The sequence below is a fragment of the Perognathus longimembris genome, chromosome 5 (assembly GCF_023159225.1).
Source record: "Perognathus longimembris pacificus isolate PPM17 chromosome 5, ASM2315922v1, whole genome shotgun sequence".
Lineage (NCBI taxonomy): Eukaryota > Metazoa > Chordata > Mammalia > Rodentia > Heteromyidae > Perognathus > Perognathus longimembris.
In genome coordinates, this window is record NC_063165.1 from 51,009,158 (window position 1) to 51,034,301 (window position 25,144).

The 25,144-nt window shown below is 41.1% G+C and overlaps 1 protein-coding gene across 4 annotated transcripts in view; it reads left to right on the forward strand.

The window, feature by feature from the left end:
* The first annotated feature begins 10,357 nt into the window (after positions 1-10,357).
* The window catches only part of Rubcn (rubicon autophagy regulator), a 51,482-nt gene continuing 36,695 nt past the window's right edge, over positions 10,358-25,144 (forward strand). For all 4 annotated transcript variants that reach the window (XM_048346836.1, XM_048346838.1, XM_048346837.1 and 1 more), the window contains exons 1-2: positions 10,358-10,609; positions 20,839-20,992. In XM_048346836.1, coding sequence (XP_048202793.1) covers positions 10,545-10,609; positions 20,839-20,992 — 219 coding nt within the window. In that variant the 5' untranslated portion in view covers positions 10,358-10,544. The remainder of the gene's footprint in view (positions 10,610-20,838; positions 20,993-25,144) is intronic.

Genomic DNA, 25,144 nt, shown 5'->3' on the forward strand with positions numbered 1-25,144 from the left:
ACAAGCTAGCTGAAACATTTCTGTCTAGAGAAAAACAAAACAGGGGTCGGTATTCTGTCCACCTGCAAATCTGTCACCTTTTCTACTTCCTAAAATTGCTTTAGCATAAAAATTAGCCAGAACTTTGTGGTGACCTAAAGTATCTCAAAAATCACAATTGCCTATATTTAATCAAGTAATATCACAATGTTGTGGGTGTTTTTCTTCAACACTTGTAACACATTTTACTATTTTTTTGCTTGGGGTGATCCCATGTCTTAAAATACATATTATACACATTGCATTTATTAATAACTTATTTTACAATTTTTATTAACAAAACCCAGCTAAGTTTCCATCTCCCACTTTCCATGCCTGAATTCAAAACAAATGTCACACTGATAGTTTTAGGGTCACCTTACCAATGAAACTACAGGCTAATGTTTTTTGTATCTGTAAAATGGATAAAAATCAAAAGCTATCCCACCAAGCTATGATTCCAGCTGAAAGCAAAGAGCTGTGACTTTCAGTTTGAGCATGAGCCTTTGTAGTCTTCTCCTGAGGAAAGTATTGTTCTATGAGGCTTTGAGAAATACTGTAATTTCATTCTCTCAATGGTCAAGATCACATAGTGAGTCAGCCTAGGAGACAAGAGTGAAACAAAAGAACCAGGCATGGTGGTGCACACTTGTAATCTCAGTATCTGGGAGGCTGAGGCAAGGGGATCCCAGATGGGGATACACAGCATATCTAAAAAATAATCATACATATCTAAAAAATAATCTTTACCCAGAAACAATAAGTGGCAAATGAAGGAGAATAGCATATCTGCTTTTGGCACAGGTGATTGATTTTATTACTCCACCTTGCACCCTCTACCCTCCTCTGAACTTCTAACAACTAGGGAAACTAGGTCATAGAGATTAAAGTTGATAGGCAACCTGAATTTTAATGAGTAATTCCTTTATCATGCATTTTAGTGTGATCACTATGTGATCTTGTAATACTATCTGAAGCAGTGATACTAAGACCTAGTTTACACTGTAATTTCTTAGTTTTTTTACAGTTCTACAATCCTGTAAGCCTTCTCCCACTGGAAATAACAACTACAATCTCTGCTCATTTGTAGGAATAATCTACAAAGGAAATTTAGATTAAGTTCCTAATTTTAGAGGAAGTTAATGTATTTAGGTTTTGGAAGCATGTGTTTTTGTCTAAGAAAATGTATTTAGAGTTTGGAAGTTTTGTCCCAAATGTGTAAAAATCTTCCTTACCACCAATATAATAAAGATTTCCTATATCCTAGCTTTCTTCCAAAACTGAAGTACTGTCCCAAATCTTCTTAGTTCTAAGGGACATGTCTTAATATTTCATGTAGTATCTCCTAATGTTGTAATTTGGCTGGGGATTTAGCTCAGCGGAAGAGCGCCTGCCTGGCAAGTGCAAGGCCTGGAATTTAGTCCTCAGCTCTGGAAAAACAAACAAACAAACAAACAAAAAACTAATGTTGTAATTTGTAGTTTCAAGTTCCCCCAAGGATTAAGGGTCTCAGAGTCTCAGAACAATCACACAGATTCCCAAGAGAAAAGTAAGACTTCTAGAGTGAGGCATTACGACACACACAACAAAACAAAACGAAATAGCAACCAGAGAAATACAGCAAAAATGAAGACAAATCAAGAAATCAGAACCAGAATCTGTCCAATAAGTTGATCCACCAGCTGCACAGGCTGGAGTCAGAAAGGTAACCTTGAAATTTTGGGGTCCTAATAGTTCATTTAATCATATATTCATTGCTCACTAGGTTTTGTAATAGGCCCGGGGGGTGGGGGGAGAATGCTAAGCATAATGGATGTAGTTCCTATTTTCATTCAACTTGACAAGCAAAAAGCATTTTCTAAACATCTAAATGAATAAAGCTGGACAATGGATATATATTTCTATATAGATATCTATATAAATCTATATAGATCTATATATATAGACCTGAACTCCAGGCACATTTATAATTATATAGATATAGATCTATCTGCCTGGAGTTCAGCAGCTTCATCAAAGGTGAAATAAACAGAACTCAAGAAGCCAACTTTTTTTTTTAGAAGTTTGAATTTTTACTGTGTATATAAGACATCTAAGATGGCAGAGAAAAATTTGGATTTCAGGTAAACAATGAACAACAATTTGGTGTATCTCAGGTTTCAGATAAACAGCAATTTCTTTTACTATGGTGTACTTCATGTACTAGTTTGAGGTATATTTATACTTACCAGTTATTTGTTTATCTGAAATTCAAGTTGAACTTAGTCTTATATTTTTATTTGCTAAATCTGACAACCTTAACAATAGCATACTTTCCTATTAACACCTTTGTGCTCTCCATAATCTCATTGGGCAGCTACATTTTTTTATCAAAGGCAAGCACGTCTTCCATATATACATACATTTCACTCCTTAAACATTTTTCAGTGTCTTTTATCTTTTCTCTGTTTTATTGTAATATCATTGAGACAATAATTTAATTTTTGTTCTGGTTCTGGGACCTGCATGCTGTTCCTGAGTTTTAGCCCATCAAGGCTAGCACTCTACCACTTGAGCCACAGTGTCACTCGCTGTTTTCTTTCTTTTTTTTTCCAGGATTTGACCATATGTGGCCACTTGCTTGTCCTCATTCTTTTTTTTAAATTTAATTAATTTATTAATTGAACACCAATTTTTTGACAAGGTGTTGTGCAAAAAGGGTACAGTTACATAGTAGGGCAGTGTGTACATTTCTTGTGATATCTTTCCCCTCCCTAGTTCAGGTAGACATATATACAATACACAATGTTTTTGTTTTTGCCAGTCCTGGGCCTTGGACTCAGGGCCTGAGCACTGTCCCTGGCTTCTTTTTGCTCAAGGCTAACACTCTGGCCCTTGAGTCACAGCGCCACTTCTGGCCATTTTCTGTATATGTGGTGCTGGGGAATCGAACCCAGGGCTTCAAGTATACGAGGCAAGCGCTCTTGCCACTAGGCCATATCCCCAGCCCTACAATACACAATGTATCAAGAACATATACAGTATCCACGTGGCTAAGCCCAAGAAAATTCGCCTAGGGCTTTAAATGTAATGTCGATATTAGACAATATGTCGATAGTAGTCTTATATAAACGTACATACATAGCTTTTGGGCTATTGTATTCCACTGAGGTCAATTTTTGACCTTTATATGTTGAGTAGTTGTTTGGTTTTAGTTACATACTGTTAGGTCGCTGCCCCAATCCTGTGGGAAATACCATTTACAAGCAGTTTTTGGTTTCACAGACCTAGTCTCTACTTTCTCTCCGTCACCCTTTCTTAACAGTCATATATCAGGGAGATCATGCCCCTTTGTTTTCTGTGTTCTAGGCTTGTTTCGCTCAACATTATTTGTTCAAGTTCTGACCATTTCCCTGCGAATAACAATATTTCACCATTCCTAATCGCTATGTAGTATTCCACTGTGTATAGGTACCATATTTTTTGGATCCATTCATCTGTGGAACTCGCTGTTTTCTGGTGATTAATTGGAGATAAGAGTCTCTTGGACGTTCCTGCTTGGGCTGGCGTTGAATTGTGATCTTTAGATCTCAGCCTCCTAAGTAGCTAGGATTACAGGCATGAGCCACCAGCGAGGCTTAGCTATCTTTTCTTTTCTTTTTGCCAGTCGTGAGGCTTGAACTCAGGGCTGAGCACTGTCCCTGGCTTCTTTTTGCTCAAGGCTCGCATTCTACCACTTGAGCCATACTGCCACTTCTGGCTTTTTCCACATATGTGGTGCTGAGGAATGGAACCCAAGGCTTCATGTTTATGAGGCAAGCACTCTACCATTCGGCCATATTCCCAGCCCTATCTATCATACTTATAAGATTTCTTTTTGTGCTCCTTTGTAATCTTTCCCCTCACTGCCCATGTAACCACTCATCTGATTGTCACTGTAGATTCATTTGCACTACCTAGAATTTTTTTTATCAATGGATTAACACACTATATATATTATTTTAAACTGGATTGTTTCATTTAGCATAATTCTCATCTGTATTTTTTTTATTTTTCTTAACATATTGCACTAACTGGGTACTCTAGTAATATTTTTATTAATGATAAAAGTGAATATCTTTGCCTGTTCCCAACTCCAGAAGGAAAGCATTCAGTTCTTCATCTGAAGTATGACATTATGACAGATTTTGTTTAAAGTTTCCTTCTGTTCCTATTTTGCAGATTCTTTTTTTTTTCTTCTTCAGTTGAGCTCTTCATCTCAAAGCTAGTTGAACTACAGTGCCACTTCTGGGTTTCTGAGTGGTTAATTGGAGATGAGAGTCTCACTGACTTTCCTGCCAGGCTGGCTTTGAACCACATCCTCAGATCTCAGCCTCCTGAGTAGCTAGGATTACAGGAGGGAGCCACCGCCTAGCTGAGTTTTAATTATAAACAAATGCTTAATTCTAATGCTTTGCTACATCTATTGAGATGATTTTTCTTTTTTTTTTTTTTTTTTTTTTTGTCAGTCCTGGGGCTTGAACTGAGAGGGCCTGAGCACTGTCCCTGGCTTCTTTTTGCTCAAGGCTAGCAACCCTACTACTTGAGCCACAGCACCACTTCTGGCTTTTTCTGTATATGTGGTGCTGAGGAGTCGAACCCAGGGCTTCATGGATAGGAGGCGAGCACTTTAACACTAGGCCATTTTTCCAGCCCATTTTTTTTTTTTGTCAGTCCTGGGGCTTGAACTCTGGGCCTGCATACTGTCTCTGAGCTCCTTTTTGCTCAAGGATAGCAATCTACTTACCACTTGAGGCAACAGCACCGCGTCCAGCTTTTTCTGTGATTAATTGGAGATAAGAGTCTCACAGACTTTCCTGCCTGGGCTGGCTTCAAACCTCAATCCTCAGATCTCCTGAGTAGCCAGGATTTCAGGAGTGAGCCACCAGTGCCTGGCTTCAGTTTTTTAAAATGTATTAATTTGCTGAATTACACCAAGTGATTTACAAATGCTGGGTTTCGGAGATTAATATATTTATATGTGGTATGTCATCCTTTTCATGTAATGTTGGGTTTAATTTGCTGATCTTTTGTCAAGGATTTTGTCTTTCATTGAATAGCATTAGTATGTGATCTCCTCTTAAAACATCTTTGTGTCATTCCCCACCACGCCCCACCCCTTGCAATCTTTTGCTTTAAAAGAAAAAGAGGGTATTACTGGAAATATGACTCAGGAGAGCATCTGCCTAATTCATGAGATTCTGACTTCAAACCCCAGTACTGCAGAATGAATGAACGAATAAGTAAATAAATAAAATGCCAGGTACAGTGGCCTTGCTTATAATATCAGCTACTCAGAAGCTGGGGATAGGGAAGATGGCAGGTCAAGGCCAGGCTGGATGGCTATGTATTATGGGTCACATTTGTAATCCCAGCTATGCAGGAGGCCACTGATAGAAGGACTACAGATCAAAGGCCAGTCCTGGGAAAAAACCCAGATCTAATCTGAAGAATAACTAAAGCAAAAAAGGGTTTGCCATGGTTGAGGTGGTAGAGTACTTGCTTAGCAAGCATGAAGCCCTGGATTTAAACCAAAGTACTGCCTAAAAAGTAAAAATAAATATCAAAAATACAAAGAAGTGTAGCTAGCTCAGTGATAGAACATGTGTGAGACACTGGGTTTAGTCTCTAGTACTGAAAATGTAAATTCTATAAGCAATTATTAAAGAAGGCTTTTGTATTCCTATAACATTACTATACCCTTGATACTACATATCTGACATACTTGGCAATACTTCGGATTTGGATTTCAGATAAAAAAATAAATCAACCTCCTGATTCACGTGTACTTATCAGTTTCAATACAAAGTCCATTTTCATTTATTTTTTTTTTCTGAAAGTGGGACTTGAACTTGGTAGCTAACACTAGCTCATTGGTTGGCACTGTACTACCTGAACCATGCCTCCAACACCTAGTTATTTTAAATAACTTAGAATGGTCATAACTTAATAAGTTGCCTTTTTCTTAATGTTTTTGCCAGTACCAGGGTTTGAACTCAGGGCCTGTACTTGCTCTGTTGGTGCTCTACCAAAGCTCAAGCTCAGCTTTTTTGTTTTTGGGTTGGGTGAGGGGCTTGAACTCAGGGTCTTGGCCCTGTCTCTAAGCTCTTTTTGCTCAAGGCTAGTGCTCTACCTCTTTGAGCCACAGCTCCACATACAATTTTTGAGTGGTTAATGTGAGATAAGAGTCTCACAGGGACTTTTCTGCCTAGACTGGCTTTGAATCCCGGTCCTCAGATTTCAACCTCCTGAGTAGCTAGGATTTATAGGCATGAGCCACCAGCACCTGTTTGTTTTCTGTGCCAGTCCTGGGATTTGAACTCAGGGCCTGCCTGGGCACCGTCCCTGAGTTCTTTGCTGAAGGGTAGCACTCTACCACTTCCATCTTTTTTATTTTTTGGTAGCAGAGATAATAGTCTCATGGACTTTTCTGCCTGGGCTGACTCCAAACTTTGGTCCTCCAGATCTCAGTCTTCTGAGTAACTAGGATTACAAGTGCAAGCCACAGCTGCCTAGCTATAAGTAGTTAAAAACCCACTGCTCAAACAATAGCTAGAACAGATAATAGTGCTATGGCCCAGCAATTTGACTTTTCATAGGTACTACAGGGTAACTCTTGCTTATTATATAAAAAAGGAAATATGTACAAGACTGTTCACAGAAGCAGTCATGATAGCAAAATTGGGAAAATGGAATGCTTATTAATGGGAGAGCATAAATACAGTGTGGTGCTTTCATACTCTGGATGCAATGTACAGCAATAAAAATCAATAAACTCTAGTGACAAATAACATGATGGAATCTTATCATAAGCAAATGGCAAGATCCTCAAAGAATAAACACAGCTTAATAAAGTTAAGGCACCAATATTTTATAGTTTCTAGGAATATTGATGCAAAGAAACTATGTAACAAGGGAAGCAATGAATTTATACACAAGGGATTTAGGGTCAGGCCACAACCTGGGATGAATGAAAGCAGGAGAATGGGATGGGATAAATGGGTGGTTGATCATAGTTACGAGTTTCGTTGAAGAACATACATGTAAACTCATGTGACAAAAATCTTATTTTCCAGCGCTTTTACTACAACTTCAGTTTTAGGATTCCCAGATATAACTAACTCCTGTAAGTGTATGTGAAGCTAATGTTGCACTAATCTGGTATTATGTTGTATGCCAGTGAATTTCATACATTTTGTAGAAATAAAGGAGAATGAAATTGCAATAACTAACACTGTCCTTACCTTTTTTTTTTTTTTTTGGTACCAGTCCTGGGGCTTAAACTCAGGACCTGGGTACTGTTCCCTAGTGTTTTGTTTTGTTTTCCTCTTTTTGGTTACTTGTGTGGCTTGAACTCAGGGCCTGGGCCTGAGCTCTTTCACTCAGTACTCTACCACTTTGGACCACAGCACTACTTCTGGTTTTCTGGTGGTTAATTGGAGATAAGCGTTTCATGACCTTCCCTGCCTGGCTTCAATCTGTGATCTTAACCTCCTGAGTTGCTAGGATTACAGGTCTGAGCCACTGGCTACTATCCCTGTATGTTTTTCTTTTTGTTGCCAGTCCTGGGCATGGACTCAGGGCCTGAGCACTGTCCCTGGCTTCCTTTTGCTCAAGGCTAACACTCTACCTCTTGCGCCACAGCACCACTTCCAGCTTTTTCTCTATATGTGGTGCTGAGGAATCGAACCCAGGGCTTCATGTATACGAGGCGAATACTTTACCTCTAGTCCATGTTCCCAGCCCATGTTTTTCTCTTTGTTTCTCAGGGCTAGTGTCTATCACTTGAGCTACAGCTCCACTTCTAGCTTTTTATTGATTAACTGAAGTCTATAGACTTTCCTGCCTTGGCTGGCTTCAAATCTCAATCCTCAGATCTCAGCTGCCTGAGTAGCTAGGATTACATGAGGCCATTGGCACCCAAGCACTTTTCCCCTATCTTAAATAGTATACTCCTTTAATATAAAAATATGAGAAAATTTGAAGAGTATTTTACATAAATTAAATGATTTGCATTAAAAAGAGCAACATCAGGCTGGGAGTGCTTAGTGGTAGACTGCTTGCCTAGAATGCATGAAGCCCCAGGTTCAGTACAACATAAACAGAAAAAGCCAAAATTGGCAATGTGGCTCAAGTGGTAGAGTGCTAGCCTTGAGCAAAAAAAGCTCAGGGACAGTGCCCAGGCCCTGAGTTCAAACCCTAGGACTGGCCAAAAAAAAAAAAAAAGCAACATCATTTCACTTGTAATTCACAAAAGATTTTTCGAGTTTGAAAATTCTTTTTTTTTTTTTTTTTTTTTTTTTTTTTGGCCAGTCCTGGGCCTTGGACTCAGGGCCTGAGCACTGTCCCTGGCTTCTTCCCGCTCAAGGCTAGCACTCTGCCACTTGAGCCACAGCGCCGCTTCTGGCCGTTTTCTGTATATGTGGTGCTGGGGAATCGAACCTAGGGCCTCGTGTATCCGAGGCAGGCACTCTTGCCACTAGGCTATATCCCCAGCCCCGAGTTTGAAAATTCTTAAAAGCCATGCTATTTTTAATAGCCATTCATTTTTCATTGAGATAGTCTTGATCTCTTCGCTCATCACAGCCATGTGCAGTTCTTCAGATTAGTGTTGTTGATTGTACTAGTACTGTTACAATCAGATTCTCCTATTCTCTCAGCCATTGCTCTAGTTTAGACCTGGGCTTGCAGACCTATGGACCACATCCAGTCTACAGACAGAAACTTTTTTCTTGAGGCGGGTAGAGCTGTGACATGTTTAAATTTTTTTAAATGTGGGGTTCAAGGCACGGCTCACCCGCTAGAGCACCAACCAATGTGCGAAAGCAACGGTACCAAGTTAGAGTCAGTCTCAACAACAACAAAAAAATAATAATTCATTGCCAACATTTAAGATTTTTTAAAATTGTAACTTAAAAGTGTAGATTCTAGCTTCTGAAAAAAATCTAAATACCTGGCAATCGGAAGCTAACATGTTCATTTCACAAGACTCAGTTACAACTGAGGTAAGGAGCCTTTCCCTCTTGAATCAGGTTTGCGCTAGTTCGGAATCCCTTGTTTCTTATACATGGCTCAGTTCATTCACTACTATTACTCATCTGCCTAAGAACTCCCTATCCTGTTTATACTTTATCATTAACGTAGTATTCACCCCACTCCTCCTCCCTTGTCAAAATTAGCTTCCTTAGCGTGTGTGTGCGCGCGCACACACCGGTACTGAGGCCTGAACTCAGGGCCTTTGTGCTCTTGCTTGGCTTTTCTGCTCAAGGCTGACATTCTACCACTTGAGCAACCCGAACACGTTCCCCAGGCCTGTTTGCTCAAACTACTTCATCTGCGCATCCCTGATAAGCTAGAATAAAACACAAACTCCCCACCGTGGCACCTGATGACTTTGCCCGCACCCAAGTTCCCACACCATTGTTTCCTGCCCGCTTCCCTGCTTTGATTACTACTTGAAGCCAGCAGCACATTTCCTGTGTCTGTAGTGTTTCCTCCATCTTCTCTTTACTTTTTCTCTTTTAACTTGTCCTCCTTAAAAAAGTATTCTACGCAGGCTGGGAATATGGCATAGTGGCAAGAGTGCTTGAAGCCCTTGGTTTGATTCCTCAGCACCGCACATATAGAAAACGGCCAGAATTGGCACTGTGGCTTAAGTGGTAGAGTGCTGGCCTTGAGCAAAAAGAAGCCAGGGACAGTGCTCAGGCCCTGAGTTCAAGGCCCAGGACTGGCAAAAAAAAAAAAAATAGTATTCCAGGCGTGGTTGTACACTGCTGCTGTAATCCCAGCACTTAGCAGGCTAAGGCAGGAAGACCTCGAGTTAGAAGCTAGCCTGGGCTACATAAACTCTTCATATAGAGAAACACCAAAAGCTCCGCTCTGACATGTCTTCCAGAAAACCTTCCTTCTGCTCCCCTCGTGAGACCCCAAAGCAACCCGTGTCCTCCGGAGCCCAGGCTCTGTATTTAAGTGTGTGAGGGTCTCCCAATACCACCAACAGATGGGAGGCCTGGGAGACTGAACTGGCGTTAGTAAAACTTAAACGGGGACGGCGTTGTTTTCTACTCTACCCCTCTAAGCCACATTCTCAAGGTGGGAGAGTAGCAGGTGTGTTCGGTTCCTCACCCGCACCGACTCCGGAGACGAAAACACCAGCTACCGGCCAGTTAGCATACGAAATCCTGGCCGGGCGCACTCCCGCCACGCACGCCGCCGAGGTCTGCGTGCACGGCGCGCACGCAGCCTCGGTTGGGTAGGATGATGCATGCCGGGAGTGACCGGACCTTCGCAGGGCTTGCTGGGAGTTGTAGTTCTGGGGACCGGAAGTGAAGGTGGCAGGGTTAGAAACCACAGCTGAGGCAGCCCGTCATTGACGTTGACGCCGCCTGGTTGTAGTGCATGACTCGGAGCCCACCAGCTGTGGGTGGGCCTGGCGACGATCTGGGCGCCCTGAAGGACGAAGCGCCGGGACGCCTCTCCCCATCAGGGAGGCGGCCACACAATCCCGGATGCGGCCGGAGGGCGCGGGAATGGATTTTGGCGGCTGCGAGGAGCACCTGCCCGAGCATAGCAGGTGGGCTGGGGAGGGTTGGAGGGTCGGGGGCTTCCGGAGGCGCCGGAGCTCCGGGAGGCTTGACAGGGCTCCGAGGACACCTGGAGCAGTGTTGGGACCCACAGACCTGAAAGCTATTGCGGCGGCCGCCCGGGGACTTGTTTGGAAAGAATTTCATAGAGGACGGACTGGCAGGGCGTTGGTGGGAAGAGGGATTGGGTTTAGAAATGGAGCGGGAGGCTCGGTAGGATTCCTTGCGAGTAGGGGGAACAGGGAAAGTGAAACCCAAATCCAGGACTTGGCCATGCCTGGGATACCCGGGGAGAAAAGGACTGGGTTGCTAGATACAGTGAGAACTTACAGGCCAGAGTCTACGGATTGGAGCAGGGTTCCCAGGTTAGCGCTTTGATTGAAACTTGTGGCTGCAGCAAGCCAGGCCAGTATCAAGAGGTGATGTAGGAATTTCTGGGAGCAGAGGTTTTTGATCTGTGACTGGCCTAGGAAGGTTAGGCAGGGATTAGTGTGGGAAGAAAGGCGAGGGGGATCTGTGGGTAGAAAGCAAGTGATTGCAATGGCAATTGGTGGAGGTGGGGGCTTGCTGATGAGATAAATGGTGTGTGTGCCCTTGTCAGTGCTGGATCCCAGCCAAGAGAGTGACAAGACCTTCCTTTGACGTTTCCTTTTTTACCTTCAAGCCTTTCACTTCTTGCCCAAATTGCAAACTAGGCTTGCACTATTGTCAGTCCATATCTTCAAGAAATTAGAAGACATAAGATTTACAAATCTACATTAGGTTAATGATCAGTTGGACTGTGTCGAAGTCTTTCTCCTATTTAGTGTTTGCTTATTTAATAACCCATCTTAGGGCTGGGGAGGGGTGTGGCTCCATGATAGAGTATTTGCCTAGTATGGCAGGAGACCCAGGGTCCTCCCTTCCCCTCCCCATCCTCCAAAATTGCTCTGACCTCACTGGGTGCAGCAGAAATGTGGTATAAGGCAGTCTTCGTTGGACATTTAGAAATAGTTTCATATATAATTATGGTCTCAGGAGCCCCTGAGGTCCAAAGGCAAAATGTTTATTTCTGTGGAAATATCAGGGGAGAATTAAGATGTTGTGTCCAGATGGAGATGGTAGTTTTTAATGGAGACCCCACCTTTATATGCACAAAGCCTGTTGAAGAAAGCCTGGACTAACAGGCTTTGGGGTTTTTGCCTGAAGTCTAGAATTATGTGTACCAAGTGAAACTGAACATCTTACTTCCCTTTTCCATGCTTCAGCTTCTGCTTATGTATATTTGGCTATTAATTCTTCCTCCAGATGTCTTTGAAGTATTTCATGTAAAAGGTGCCATGTAAATTCTAAACAAGATTATTGTGATTTTTTTCCTGTGACTACCTCATGTGGGCAGACTGGGTCCATTTCCTTCCCTATTTAGCTGGAGCTGCATTTGTTCCTTCTTTATCTTATTTGACACTTGAATATCATATGTCAAGCACTGTTTTAAGAGCCTTACAAATGTTTACTTATTTAATTGCCTTAACAGTAGTATGAGGTGGGTACTATAATTAGCATTTCACAGATCAGGATGCTGAGACATGGACAGGATAAGTAACATGCCATGCCATACAGTGAATCCTTGGCTATGGGTTCAAATTTAGCACCTTAGTCTGCACTTTTTGTTGTTGTTGTTGTTGTTGTTGTTGTTAGTCATGGGGCTTGAACTCTGGGCCTGGGTGCTGTCCCTGAGCTCTTCAGATCAAGGCTAGCATCTACCACTTGAGCCACAGTGCCACTTACTGTTTCCTGGTGATTACTTGGAGATAAGAGTCTCACAGACTTTCCTGCTTGGGCTGGCTTTGAACCGAGATCCTCAGATCTCAGCCTCCCGAGTGGCTAGGATTCTGCACTTTTTAAACATCTACGCTATGCTGACTATGCTGCCTTTCAATGTATTAATAGTGATAAATGGACAAGATAGTATAAATGGCATGCGCCTATCATTTAAGCTATAGTAGGACAACTTCTTTGCAGGTATCATTTCCTGTCTGTTTCTCTTTACATGCTTGCCTCTTTACCAAAGAACTCTAGCCAGATCACTTTCAGCAGTGGGGTTTTCCCATATAAAGTCTCTCAAATTTTTGTTACAAGCTTATTCCCTACTGGTGGCTGGTTAACTCTGAGTATGTTGTTTAATGAGTTTCATGGTACTGATGGATTCATTGGGCTTCAGATAGACAACTGGTAAATGCATGCTTTGTGCCTGAGAATTGAGAGACATTGTGGCTGGGTCAGTGATTCTGAAAACATAAACTTTCTATGGCCAATGTAACATTCAGAGACAGTCCCTGCCCCCTTTTTTTAAAAAGTGAAGTGTGAGGGCTGGGAATATGGCCTAGTGGTAAAGTGCTCGCCTTGTATACATGAAGCCCTGGGTTCGATTCCTCAGCACCACATATATAGAAAAAAGCCAGAAGTGGCGCTGTGGCTCAAGAGGTAGAGTGCTAGCCTTGAGCAAAAAGAAGCCAGGGACAGTGCTCAGGCCCTGAGTCCATGCCCCAGGACTGGCAACAAAAACAAAACAAATAAACAAAATAAAAAGTGAAGTGTGGTACTAGGACTTGAACTCAGGGTTTTGCCCTTGCTGTGCTTGCCTGCTCAGCTGGTGCTCTACCACTTGAGCCATGCCTCCAGCCCTTCTTTTTGCTAGTTATTTTGGAGTTGGAGTTTGGGAGATTTTTCTACCAGGGCTGGCTTTGAATTGCAGTCCTTTGAAACTCAGTCTCCTAAATAGGTAGGATCACCGGTGTCCAGTTAGAAATAGTCATATTGATGAGATGACATTTTTATTTATTTATTTGGCCAGTCCTGGGACCTGGGCTCAGGGCCTGAGCACTGTCCCTGGCTTCCTTTTGCTCAAGGCTAGCACTCTTGCTACTTGAGCCACAGTGCCCCTTCTGGCCATTTTCTGTATATGTGGTGCTGGGGAATTGAACCCAGGGCCTCATGTATACGAGGCAAGCACTCTTACCACTAGGCCATATCCCCAGCCCGACATCATTTTTAAATATGAATAATACATTCTATTTTCTGAAAGTGGTTGATAAAGAGAAATCTGCATAAGCTTTAACGCTACCAAAATTCTCTCCATGCTAGGTGCTAGTGACTCACACCTGTAATTCTAGCTACCCAGGAGGCTGAGATCTGAGGATTGTGGTTCGCAGATGGGCCTGGCAGGAAAGTCCATGAGACTCTTATCTCCAGTTAACCACCAGAAAACCAGAAGTGGAGCTGTGGCGGAAAGTGGTAGAGCGCTAACCTTTAGCAAAAAAGCTTAGGGACAGCACCCAGGCCCTGAGTTAAAAGCCCCATGATCAACAAAAATAAAAAACAAAAACAAAAGCAAAAAAAAACAACAACACCCGCTACCTTTCTCTCTCTCTTCTCTCAGTTCATAGTATTTTTTTCATTCAAGTCAATCAAACCAGCAGGGTGAAATTTGATACTTCCCTCTCTATTTCCTGTATTCAAAGTTACATTTGAATTCTTTGCTTAGCGTGAGATATTACCTGATTGCTTACCTGAGATATTAGTCTTCCTGCCTGGAAGGTCATGAAAATAATAGGCATAAACTCCTTATTGAGTGGTTGGTATGTACTAAAGGGCAAAGAATTGTCTACTTCCATCCTATCTCCAGTGTTCTTGAAATATGGTCATTATATGGTCCACAGGTTATGGTAGAGCTTGTTCTTCCTCTTTTGTTGATTCCTCTAATAGACTTGAGCACTGTGGGGACTGGGCTAACCCCCTCCCTACCCCCGTCCTGGGGCTTGAACTCAGGGCCTGGGCACTGTCTCTGAGCTTCTTTTGCTCAAGGCTAGCACTCTACCACTTGAGCCACAACACCACTTCCAGCTTTGTCTGTTTAGGTGGTACTAAGGAATTGAACCCAAGGCTTCACGCATACTAGGCAAGCACTCTGTAATTAAGCTAGATTGTCAGCCCTGTTCATGAATTTTGAGGCTTTTTATCCTTCATTTCCAAATATAATGTTTTATATTTCTAAAAAAGTCTAGGACATGGTACTACTTTCATGCTTGGCCAAATCTAGGTACTATTTGTCTCTATCTCTGAGCTCTGTTTTTCCTGATGTGTTGGTTTCGTTTTCAGTCAGACTCTTCTAGAGGAAAATCCCTAGCCACTCTAATTTTGGCAATCCCAATGTCCCAATGAAAACAGAAAGAATACATTCTCAAAAGCTATAGCAAAAGTAAAAATTCTGGGGCTAACTTATGGCCCTGTTCATCAGATCAGGGCATGCAATGTGCTGCTCAGTCAGGCTTAAATGATGTGCCCAACGCTGTATCCTATGATAGGGTAAGGCATTGGGTTCAAATTTTTCTCTTTTTTGCCAGTCTTGGGGCTTGGACTCAGGGCCTGAGCACTGTCCCTGGCTTCTTCTTGCTCAAGGCTAGCACTCTGCCACTTGAGCCACAGCGTCCATTCTGGCCATTTTCTGTATATGTGGTGCTGGGGAATTGAACCCAGGGCCTCATGTATAAGAGGCAAGCACTCTTGCCACTAGGCCATATCCCCAGCCCATGGCCATTTTCTATATATGTGGTGCTGGGGAATGGAACCCAGGGCTTCATGTCTAAGAGGCAAGCACTCTTGCCACTAGGCCATCTTCCCAGCCCGACACCTTGGGTTCTATAGACCAGAGTAAGTGGTAGCTGGAGTGGTTCCCCTGTGGAGAATCAGAGTTCTGTTCTCAAAGTCAAAGATCATAAACAATGTTTTCGCTGCAGACTTATATATCTCTCAAGGGGGGATTCTTTAATTAATATTCTATCTAGATTTAGTCTTCTACTTTCAGACAACTAGGACTGCTACAAATTTAATTCTTTTTTTTTTTTTTTTTTTTTTTCCAGTCCTGAGACTTGGGACTCAGGGCCTGGGCACTGTCCCTGGCTTCTTTTTGCTCATGGCTAGCACCCTACCACTTGAGCCACAGCACCACTTCTGGCTTTTTCTGTTTATGTGGTGCTGAGGAATCGAACCCAGGGCTTGATGCATTCAAGGCAAGCACTCTACCACTAAGCCACATTCCCAGCCCCTACAAATTTAATTCTTCAGAAACAAAGTTGTGGTAGTATTTTGCTCAAAGGTGTTCAGTAGTTTTCCCACTGAAATGACAATATAGTCAAAACCCCTTAACACTAGGACTCAATCTATATATTAGTCCCTATGAAACTGCTAGTCACAGAACCATGACAGTCACATCTTTCTCATTATTCTCATTCTTATCTATATACTCCCTTCAATATCTCCTGCGTTGCTTGGAGGAACGCTTAGTCATCCTTTAAATGACACTCCTTTAGAAGACATTCCTGGTGTGTTCTTTCCCACCTCTCTATTTAGCACTTCTCATTCCAAGTTTTCCTTATTACATTCTGAACTTTCTGAGAGATGGGGCTCCTCCTTTTTCATCACCATAGCTCCATTGCCTGACTTAGTTCTTCACATATGTGTGATGTTCAATGAATGTTTCTTCAAGAGATGAGAACATTAACAATTTGGTCATGCCTCTTACAGTTGGACAGATGCCAATAGTACTCTTGCCTTTGAAAGGGCCTCTTCTTTTCTCCTTTCCTTAGTCACTTTTCATTTTTTTTACATTTATCTTCATTTCTCACTTCTCCCCTGTCTTCTTGTTCTCTTGGTCATGCTAAGGTTGATTGATCGTTAATACAAAACTGGTAGCAAAGTGGAAGGGTCACAAACTGAGTAGTCCACACTGCTAGTTCAGTTATTAGTACAAAAAGCACAAATGGACCTTTGGAAAACTGCTGTAGTCAGGAGCCAGGAATGGGAGGGTATATCAGCTGACTGCAGCAAATCCTAAGCCTGAAGCTTTTCTTATAGTCTTTCCCCTCACAGCTGTTTCTGCTTCTTACAACTTTATCAGTAGGTAGATTTTTCCTCTTTTTCTTTCTCCTCCTTCTCATTCTTCCTTTTCCCTCCTATTTCCCCTCCTCCTCCTCCTCCTCTCCACCTTCTCCCTGTCCTTCTCTTTTCTCTTTTTCTTTCTTTATTTTTTTGCCAGTCCTGGGGCTTGGACTGAGGGCCTGGGCACTGCCCCTGAGCTTCTTTTGATCACCCTAGCACTTGTACCACATGCCACTTCCAGCTTTTTCTGTTTATGTGGTACTAAGGAATTGAACCCAGGGATTTATGAATGCTGGGCAAGCAATCTACCACTAGGCCACATTCCCTGTCCTCTTTTTCTTCTTTAAATCTTTCCTTTACAAGTTTTGTCATCTTGTTTGGGTGATTATAACCGGTTCTGTCCAGCATGCTTGCCACTAACCACATACAGTGATTTCAATAACATTTTCTTAAGTATTAGCAGGACAAATGGTATGTTAACAACATATGCTACATTTCCCTGGGAAGAAGCTGAACTAGAGCAGGACCTGAATTCCTGAAGGAGGTGACAAGATAAGAGGCATTCTAAGTGGAAAGACCTGCAGGAATATGGCCAAAGGAAGAGGGTGACATGTTTGTGGTAGAGTATGTTAATATTTAGATTGAGACAAAATAAATATAGGAATATTTGAACGCTGCATTATGGAATTTCTGGCATAAGAGGTTATGGCTTTTTGTTCAATCTACTCAAATGTTGAATCTTAATAAACCCAGTATCATTCAAATTTTGTATGGTTGGTGAGGTTTAGTTAGGTATGCAGTTTCAAAGTATGTGTATAAATATTGCTTATTTCCTTGCAAGTATTCTGTGCTCAGACATTAAAGGGATAGGCTGGTATTGGGTGCTTCATAGTTGAAAGACTATATAATAGAGTCAAGTATGTTTTTCCTATAAGCATATTACTTATTTAAAAAGCAGCATATATATTTAGCTATATTGTCCAAAAGTTAAATACTGTATAATTAAAGCAGAAAATATATAACTAGAGAGAAATATTAAACATATATTAAGTGTAGGAGTCTCTTGCTACCTTAGTATTACAAATCATTACTTTTGTTTATTTGTTTTGTTTTTGTTGCCAATCCTGGGTCATGGACTCAGGGCCTGAGCACTGTCCCTGGCTGCTTCTTGCTCAAGGCTAGCACTCTGCCACTTGAGCCACAGCGCCACTTCTGGCCATTTTCTGTATATGTGGTGCTGGGGAATCGAACCCAGGGCTTCATGTATACGAGGCAAGCGCTCTACCACTAGGCCATATTCCCAGCCCCAATTGTTACTTTTAATTATGTTTTTCTCTATTTTGTGGAGGAAGAAGTCTTTCTAGGACATCCTTTCTGGCATTGAAAGTCCCAAGGTCTTGGTTGATCACACATAGTCTTAAGAAGCCCCTGATGGTTAGATTAAAAAAAAAAAACCCTTTAAGGTGCATTCTAATATCTTGTTTTCTAACTTTGTTCATATCTGATTCCTTAGTCTAGTCTCAGAGAAGGCCTAAACAATACTCTTCTTATATTTCCCTCATATTACTACATCTTTGCAGTATTTTTATAATGGAATTGTAATTTTCTATCTATCATGACATTTGTAACTTGTTTTGTTTTTATTTGGAATGTCACTTCTTATCTATTTGGGAAACTTAGGACAGGGTTGGCATTTAGGAACACTTTCCCCCACATATCCTTGAGTCATATAAGCGGTTTCTGTTCTTCTTTAAAGGCGGAATTTGGTCAAAATTCCCCCAGAAGAAAATAGAAGGGACTTTATTCTGGGATTGGCTTTAGTGTGAGTTGATGAAAAGAATTCAGGCAGCGATATACATAAGACAAATACAGACTATTTGCTGTAGAATAAGAGCCACATTTTTGTAGCTTTGGCATCTTTCTCATGATACTTTATAGTGGGGAAAGGAACTTTTTTTTTTTTTTTGGCCAGTCCTGGGGCTTAGACTCAGGGCCTGAGCACTGTCAGTGCCTGGCTTCTTTTTGCTCAAGGCTAGCACTCTGCCACTTGAGCCACAGCGCCACTTCTGGCCATTTTCTGTATATGTGGTGCTGGGGAATCGAACCCAGGGCCTCATGTATATGAGGCAGGCACTCTTGCCACTAGGCCATATCCCCAGCCCAGGAAAGGAACTTTTTTAGCTTTGTTCAGAGGAAGTTATTAGTAGATTTAAATGTTTCGTGTCTAGGATTTCACTACGCCATATATAATATTAGAAGCAAAGACCTAGGATGATAGGTTATTGGATGTCTGCTTTTGGAATTTATCATTATGTCCTTTGACAGTCCCAAGGTGATTCAATGCAAAACTTAACATTTTTGTCTCAATTTTACCTTAAAATCATTTGTATTTCTCATCTATATAATATTTATGTGTGAGTATATATATACACACACATATGTACTTTCCATCATGCTGTACTTAGTACTTGGAAATATAATGAATAAAAAGGAGTCTTTATTTTTTTGTTTGGTACAAAATTTATGATTCTGGAAAGGTGCTCTCATCTTTTTGCCTATGTACATCATTGGTTTTTTGTTTTGTTTTTGCCAGTCCTGGGGCTTGATACTCAGGGCCTGAGCACTGTCCCTGGTGTCTTCTTGCTCAAGGCTGTCAACTTGAGCCACAGTGCCACTTCTGGCCTTTTCTGTATATGTGGTGCTGAGGAATCAAAACTAGGGCTTCATGTATACGAGGCAAGCACTCTTGCCACTAGGCCATATTCCCAGTCCCCTGTACTGTCATTGTTTAGAAATGGATCTTAATGGGTTGCCCAACTAAATACAGAATGAATCAGAACACAAATATGCAGTCACTTGTTGAGACAAACTTGTTGTCGGGCCTGTATTGCTTGATTGTAGGCTAGTGGAAAGGACAAATGATCTGTCAGAGGAGACCAAAGTTAGCCCTGAGAAAGCATAAAGGCTGCAGTCACTGAGCAAAAATTGGCATTCACTAGGCCTCTAGGGTTGCAACTTTCACAATGTTACAATAAATGGCATTTTTAGTGACCATCTTAGTCCCGTGTAAATTTTAGTTATCTTCAGATTAAACATTTGAGGCATAAAGTTAAGACAACTTGATGTCTCTGAATAAATTTTTGTTCACAAGGCAAGAAGATTAGAGCAAATAGACCCAAATAAGTGAGGCCCATCTGGTTTTCCCTTTTTTTAGATGATAGTCCTTTACCATACCTATCATGAATTTTACTTGTGGATTTTATTTGTCTACAAGCATTCACTTTCCTAAATAACTTAGAACATATAAGATATTAGTTTTAGTACTGATAGAAAGGATTCTAATTTAAGACCCTCCCACATCCATAGATATATTTAAATTTGATTCAGTAATGGTGAAAAGTCTCTGTAGAAATCATTGCTACTTCCTATGACTATCCTTAAAAAGAAGAAAGGGTAATATTCTAATAAAGAGGACTAGGGATGTGGCTCAAGTGGTAGAGCCCCTGCTTCACAAATAAGAAGCCCTGAGGTCAAACCTCACAATGGTAAAAGGAAATAAAAAGAAGAAAAAGTGTACAACACAACAAGAGACAGAGTTTGACCTTCAGTATCTCATGTTTTCCTTACGTGCTTTGATTCACTACATCTAGCACAGTTGATTTAAGTTTTTTATTGGATAAGATGCTATGTTAATAAAATGCTGGGAATTTAAGAACAGTGGTCACACTTTTACTCTATAAGGTACACCAAATAGTCTAGTAAAATGAGCTGGGAGGTGTCTGGATTGGAGGCATGTCCCAGAGTGATTCAGCGCAAAACATTTTTGTCTCAATTTTACCTTAATATCATTTGTATTTTTCCATCTATATAATATGTATGAGTATACTATAAATATATATATATATATATGCACTGTCCATCATGCTGTACTTAGTACTTGGAAATATAATAAAAAAAGTATTTTTTTGGTCTGATACAAAATATATGATTGTGGGAAGTGCTCTCTCTCATCTTTTTGCCTATGTACTATCTTTGTTTAGAAATGGATCTTAATGGGTCACACAACTAAAAACACAATGAGAAAATCCATGAAAATCACTTAGAAAATATAACGTGCCAAGTACATGGAAGATTTTGTTTAGTTTTTAAATTTAGTCTTCTTTAATTTAGTCTTCTTTATAAGAGGATATACCTCTCAGTGTTGAGTCTTATACCCAAGTGAAAAAAGAGGAGAGAATATGGGACAGGAGGCTTTCTTCAATGTGATCAGAATGAAGTTAACTAACCATTGGTACCATTGCAGGAGGGAGCACTGGCAGTTGCTGGGTAATTTGAAGACTACTGTGGAGGGTTTGGTGTCTGCCAACTGCCCCAATGTTTGGTCTAAGTATGGTGGCCTGGAACGGCTTTGCAGGGACATGCAGAGCATTCTCTATCATGGGCTCATCCATGACCAGGTATGTTGAACTCTCCTTTTTTTTTTTTTTTTTTTTTTTTTTTTTTTTGGCCAGTCCTGGGGCTTGGACTCAGGGCCTGAGCACTGTCCCTGGCTTCTTCTTGCTCAAGGCTAGCACTCTGCCACTTGAGCCACAGCGCCGCTTCTGGCCGTTTTCCATATATGTGGTGCTGGGGAATCGAACCCAGGTCTTCATGTATAAGAGGCAAGGACTCTTGCCACTAGGCCATATCCCCAGCCCGAACTCTCCTTTTTTTCCCCTGATGAATTGAATCACTTTTTGGAATGATAGTGGCATTAAATTAGTTGACAGGAAGAAGTTGAAGGTCACTAATCTTCAGTTCATTTATTTTGTGTGTGCCATTACTGAGGCTTGAACTCAGGACCTGGGTGCTGTCCCTTAGCTTTTAGGCTGACAGTCTTATCACTTGAGCCATACCTCTACTTACAGCTTTTTATTGGTTAATTGAAGATAAGGATCTCGTAGACTTTCCTGCCTAGGTTGGCTTTGAACCATGATCTTCAGATCTCAGATTATTCCTCCTAAGTAATCTATAAACTCTATAGGGCAGGATAAAGGAAAAAAAAGAGCCAATGCAAAACCTGTATTGTTTTACTGGGCACCAGTGGCTTATGTGTGTAATTTTAGCTCCTCAGGAGGTTGAGGTCTGAGGATTGTGGTTCAGGCAGAAAAATCCTTGATACTCTTATTTCTAATTTACCATAAAAAAAAGCTGGAAGTGGTGCTGTGGCTCAAGTGGTAGAGTGCAAAAAAGCTCAGGGACAGTGCCCAGGCCCTGAGTTCAAGCCCCAGGACTGGCACAAAAGAAAAAAAAAAAAACATACTCAGTGTCTTTCATTCAGGCAATGTTTTTACTGAATAAGAAGCATGAGCACTATTATACTGAATGTACTGTCCTTTGTGAAATACTTTTGCCTAGAGACCATTGGTCTGGTGCTGAGTAATTGCTTATGCTTGATAAGATTGGTATAAATAGAACTATGTTTCTTTTTTTATTTTATGTTATTTTTATTTTTTGCCAGTCCTGGGCCTTGGACTCAGGGCCTGAACACTGTCCCTGGCTTCTCTTTGCTCAAGGCTAGCACTCTGCCACTTGAGCCACAGTGCCACTTCTGGCCGTTTTGTATATATGTGGTGCTGGGGAATCGAACCCAGGGCTTCATGTATATGAGGCAAGCACTCTTGCCACTAGGCCATATTCCCAGCCCCAGAACTATGTTTCTTTCCTGACGCAAAATTAGTTTTCGTTGTCTTTCATTAGATTTAAAAATTTTTGTTCCTTAAATTTAGACTGTTGTTATAACTATCTTTTTTGTGTGTGTCTGAGACTTGAACCCTGTATCTGAAACTGCTTTTGCTCATTGGCTGGTATTCGACTACCTGAGCCACACCTTTAATCCCTGTTATTACTGTCTTTACTTTAAATTTATAATAGCACAAAAGAAATACTTTGTGCCAGATGGCCAGGTGCGGGTGGCTCACGCATGTAATTGTAACTACTCAGGAGGCTGACATCTGAGGATCGCAGGTCTAAGTTTTTTAGCCTGGGCAGGAAAGTCCATGAGACTCTTATCTCCAATTAATCACCAGAAAACCAGAAAAGGTGCTGTGGCTCAAGTGGTAGAGCACCAGCTTTGAACTGAAGAGCTCAAGGACAGCGCCCAGACCCAGAGTTCAAGTTCTACAACAGACCAAAAAAAAAAAAAATACTTTGCTTGCAGGACTAGTAAGATTTCATTTTCTAACTACATGTGACCTGTAGCATATATAGAAGTTTCTATTGAACATGAGAGGTAAAAGAAAGCAAAGATTAGCACAAGTGGTTCGAGATAATGATTGGGTCATTGGGGTCATGCATCCTAGGATACATATACTATACAAAATATTTTCATTTTTATAGGCAGCTAATTATAGCATAATTTTTTCAGTATAAACTTTATTGACATTGTGTCATTTTCTTTATTCAAATATTCTGTATGATTTGCATTTTAAAAATGGAATTCAGCAGAACTTAATGTTTGTTTGTTTTTTGCTATATCCATGAAAATTATTCCTTTTGCAGTATTTTAAATAAGGTTTGATTCTGGCTAAAATTGTCAGGTGAATGAATCATTGGGTTTTGGGGAGGTGGGATTGATATTGAAGGTTTAAACTTGGCATTATACTGGCTTAGTTTGCTTGCTCAGCTGGTACTCTACCACTTGAGTCATTCCTCCAGCTTACCTTTTGCCAGTTATTTTGAAGATGAAGTCTAGTGGACTTTTTTCCCAGGTTGTCTGACTTTGAATCATATAATCTTCTGGACCTCAGCCTTCTGAGTAACTAGGGCTACAGGTATAAGCCACTATTGTCCAGCCTACATGAGCTCTCTTCCTCTCTCTCTCTCTCTCTCTTTCTCTTTCTCATTGTGGGGCTTGAACTCTGGGCCTGGATGCTGTCCTTAAGCTCTTCAGCTCAAGGCTAGTGCTCTACCACTTTGGGTCAGAGTGCCACTTCCGGTTTTCTGGTGGTTAATCGGAGGTAAGAGTCTCACAGACTTTCCTGCCCCAGCTGGCTTTAAACTGAGATTCTCAGATCTCAGCCTCCTGAGTAGCTAGGATTACAGGTGTGAGCCACTGGTACCCGGCCAGCTTTCTTTTTTGTAATCAGAATTTATTCTTAGCTCAAGTCACATCGGAAAAGACTGAACCAATTAATTATCATGAAAGTGTTTGTACTGAGTCAGATTTAATATGCTACCCATCACTTGAGAAATATGAGAATATTATTTGAGTTCTGTCTTTCAATCAGTGTTCTTGTTGGATATTTTCAGGATTCAGTGGAGAAGTTAGTTCAGGTTACATTTTTATTTTAAGAAGAATTTCTGTAGGTAAGTCCTTCTTAAGGACTTTAAAGATAGATGATTGTCCTACTTGGCTGACACATACCAGTAATTGTAGCTACTTGGGAGGCTGAACTCAGGAGGATCCAAGTTAGTCCTAGCAGAAAATTTTGCAAGACCTCAACCAGTAGCTGGCGTATGGTGACATGCACCTGTCATCCTAGCAGCATAGCAGAATGAGATCTGAGTTTCAGGTTTCAGGACAACTGGGAAGGAAAAGTGCAATATTAATCTCAGTAGAATAAGCTGGGCGTGGTGGTACACTCATGTCATCCCAGAAATTATGAGAAGCCTTATAAAACAGGCAAAATATTAGAGGCATGCCTCACCCCAGAACCACCAAAAAGAGAAAAATTAACCTTAAAGAACTCAATGATCTTTTTTTTTTTGGCCAGAACTGGGACTTGATTTTGCTTCACTCTCTTTGCTTGTCTGCGTATAACTGACACTCTGTCATTTGAGTGGTCCCTCCATCCTGGCTTTTTGTAGGTTAATTGGAGATATCGTCTCTTGGACTTCTCTATCAGGGCTGTCTTTGAACTTCATGTCTCATCGCCCTCAGTAGCTAGGATTATAGATGTAAGTCTCCAATAGATAAGTCTTTATTGGCATGATTATCATTAAAAAAAAAAAAGGATTTGTTAATGCTTTTTATATTCTCAAATGAAAAATGTTTGTGCCAAACACAACTAATATGTCCTATGTAGTTACTAAAAGTGATGTTATTTGTGCAAGCCTTTTGTCATCAGAATGAAAAATATTCAAGTGTGTGGTTATTTACAAAGCAGCAGTGGTGTTAATAAGTCAAAGTAAAGAAAACCAGGCACTGTCATACACACATACTTAGCAGATAGAAAGTTTAGTGGAAAGATTCAGAAACAGAAGATCCATGTCTGTTTCATTGCTGCTCTATCTGCCTAGTAAAGATGTAAGACTTTGTATCTGGGTCAAAAACTTTGTTTCTCCTTTTATTTTTTCCCCAAATATTACAACTATCAAGGGTATTTGGCTTCTATGTCATCAGGAAACTATTCTGCGTGTTGTGTGGTTGGGGGAGGAAGGAGTATGAAAGGTCACGCTGGCCTTTTCTCTCTGTTTTCAGAAGGATATCAGGCAATGTCAGTTGTATTTTTTTTCAAATCACCCAGGTCTTTAGGGAGCTATAACATCATGACTATATTCTTAGATGGGTCTCATTTTCCTGAGCAAGCTGCATCTAGGCTTTTAGTCCTTCCATAAGGGCAAACGTG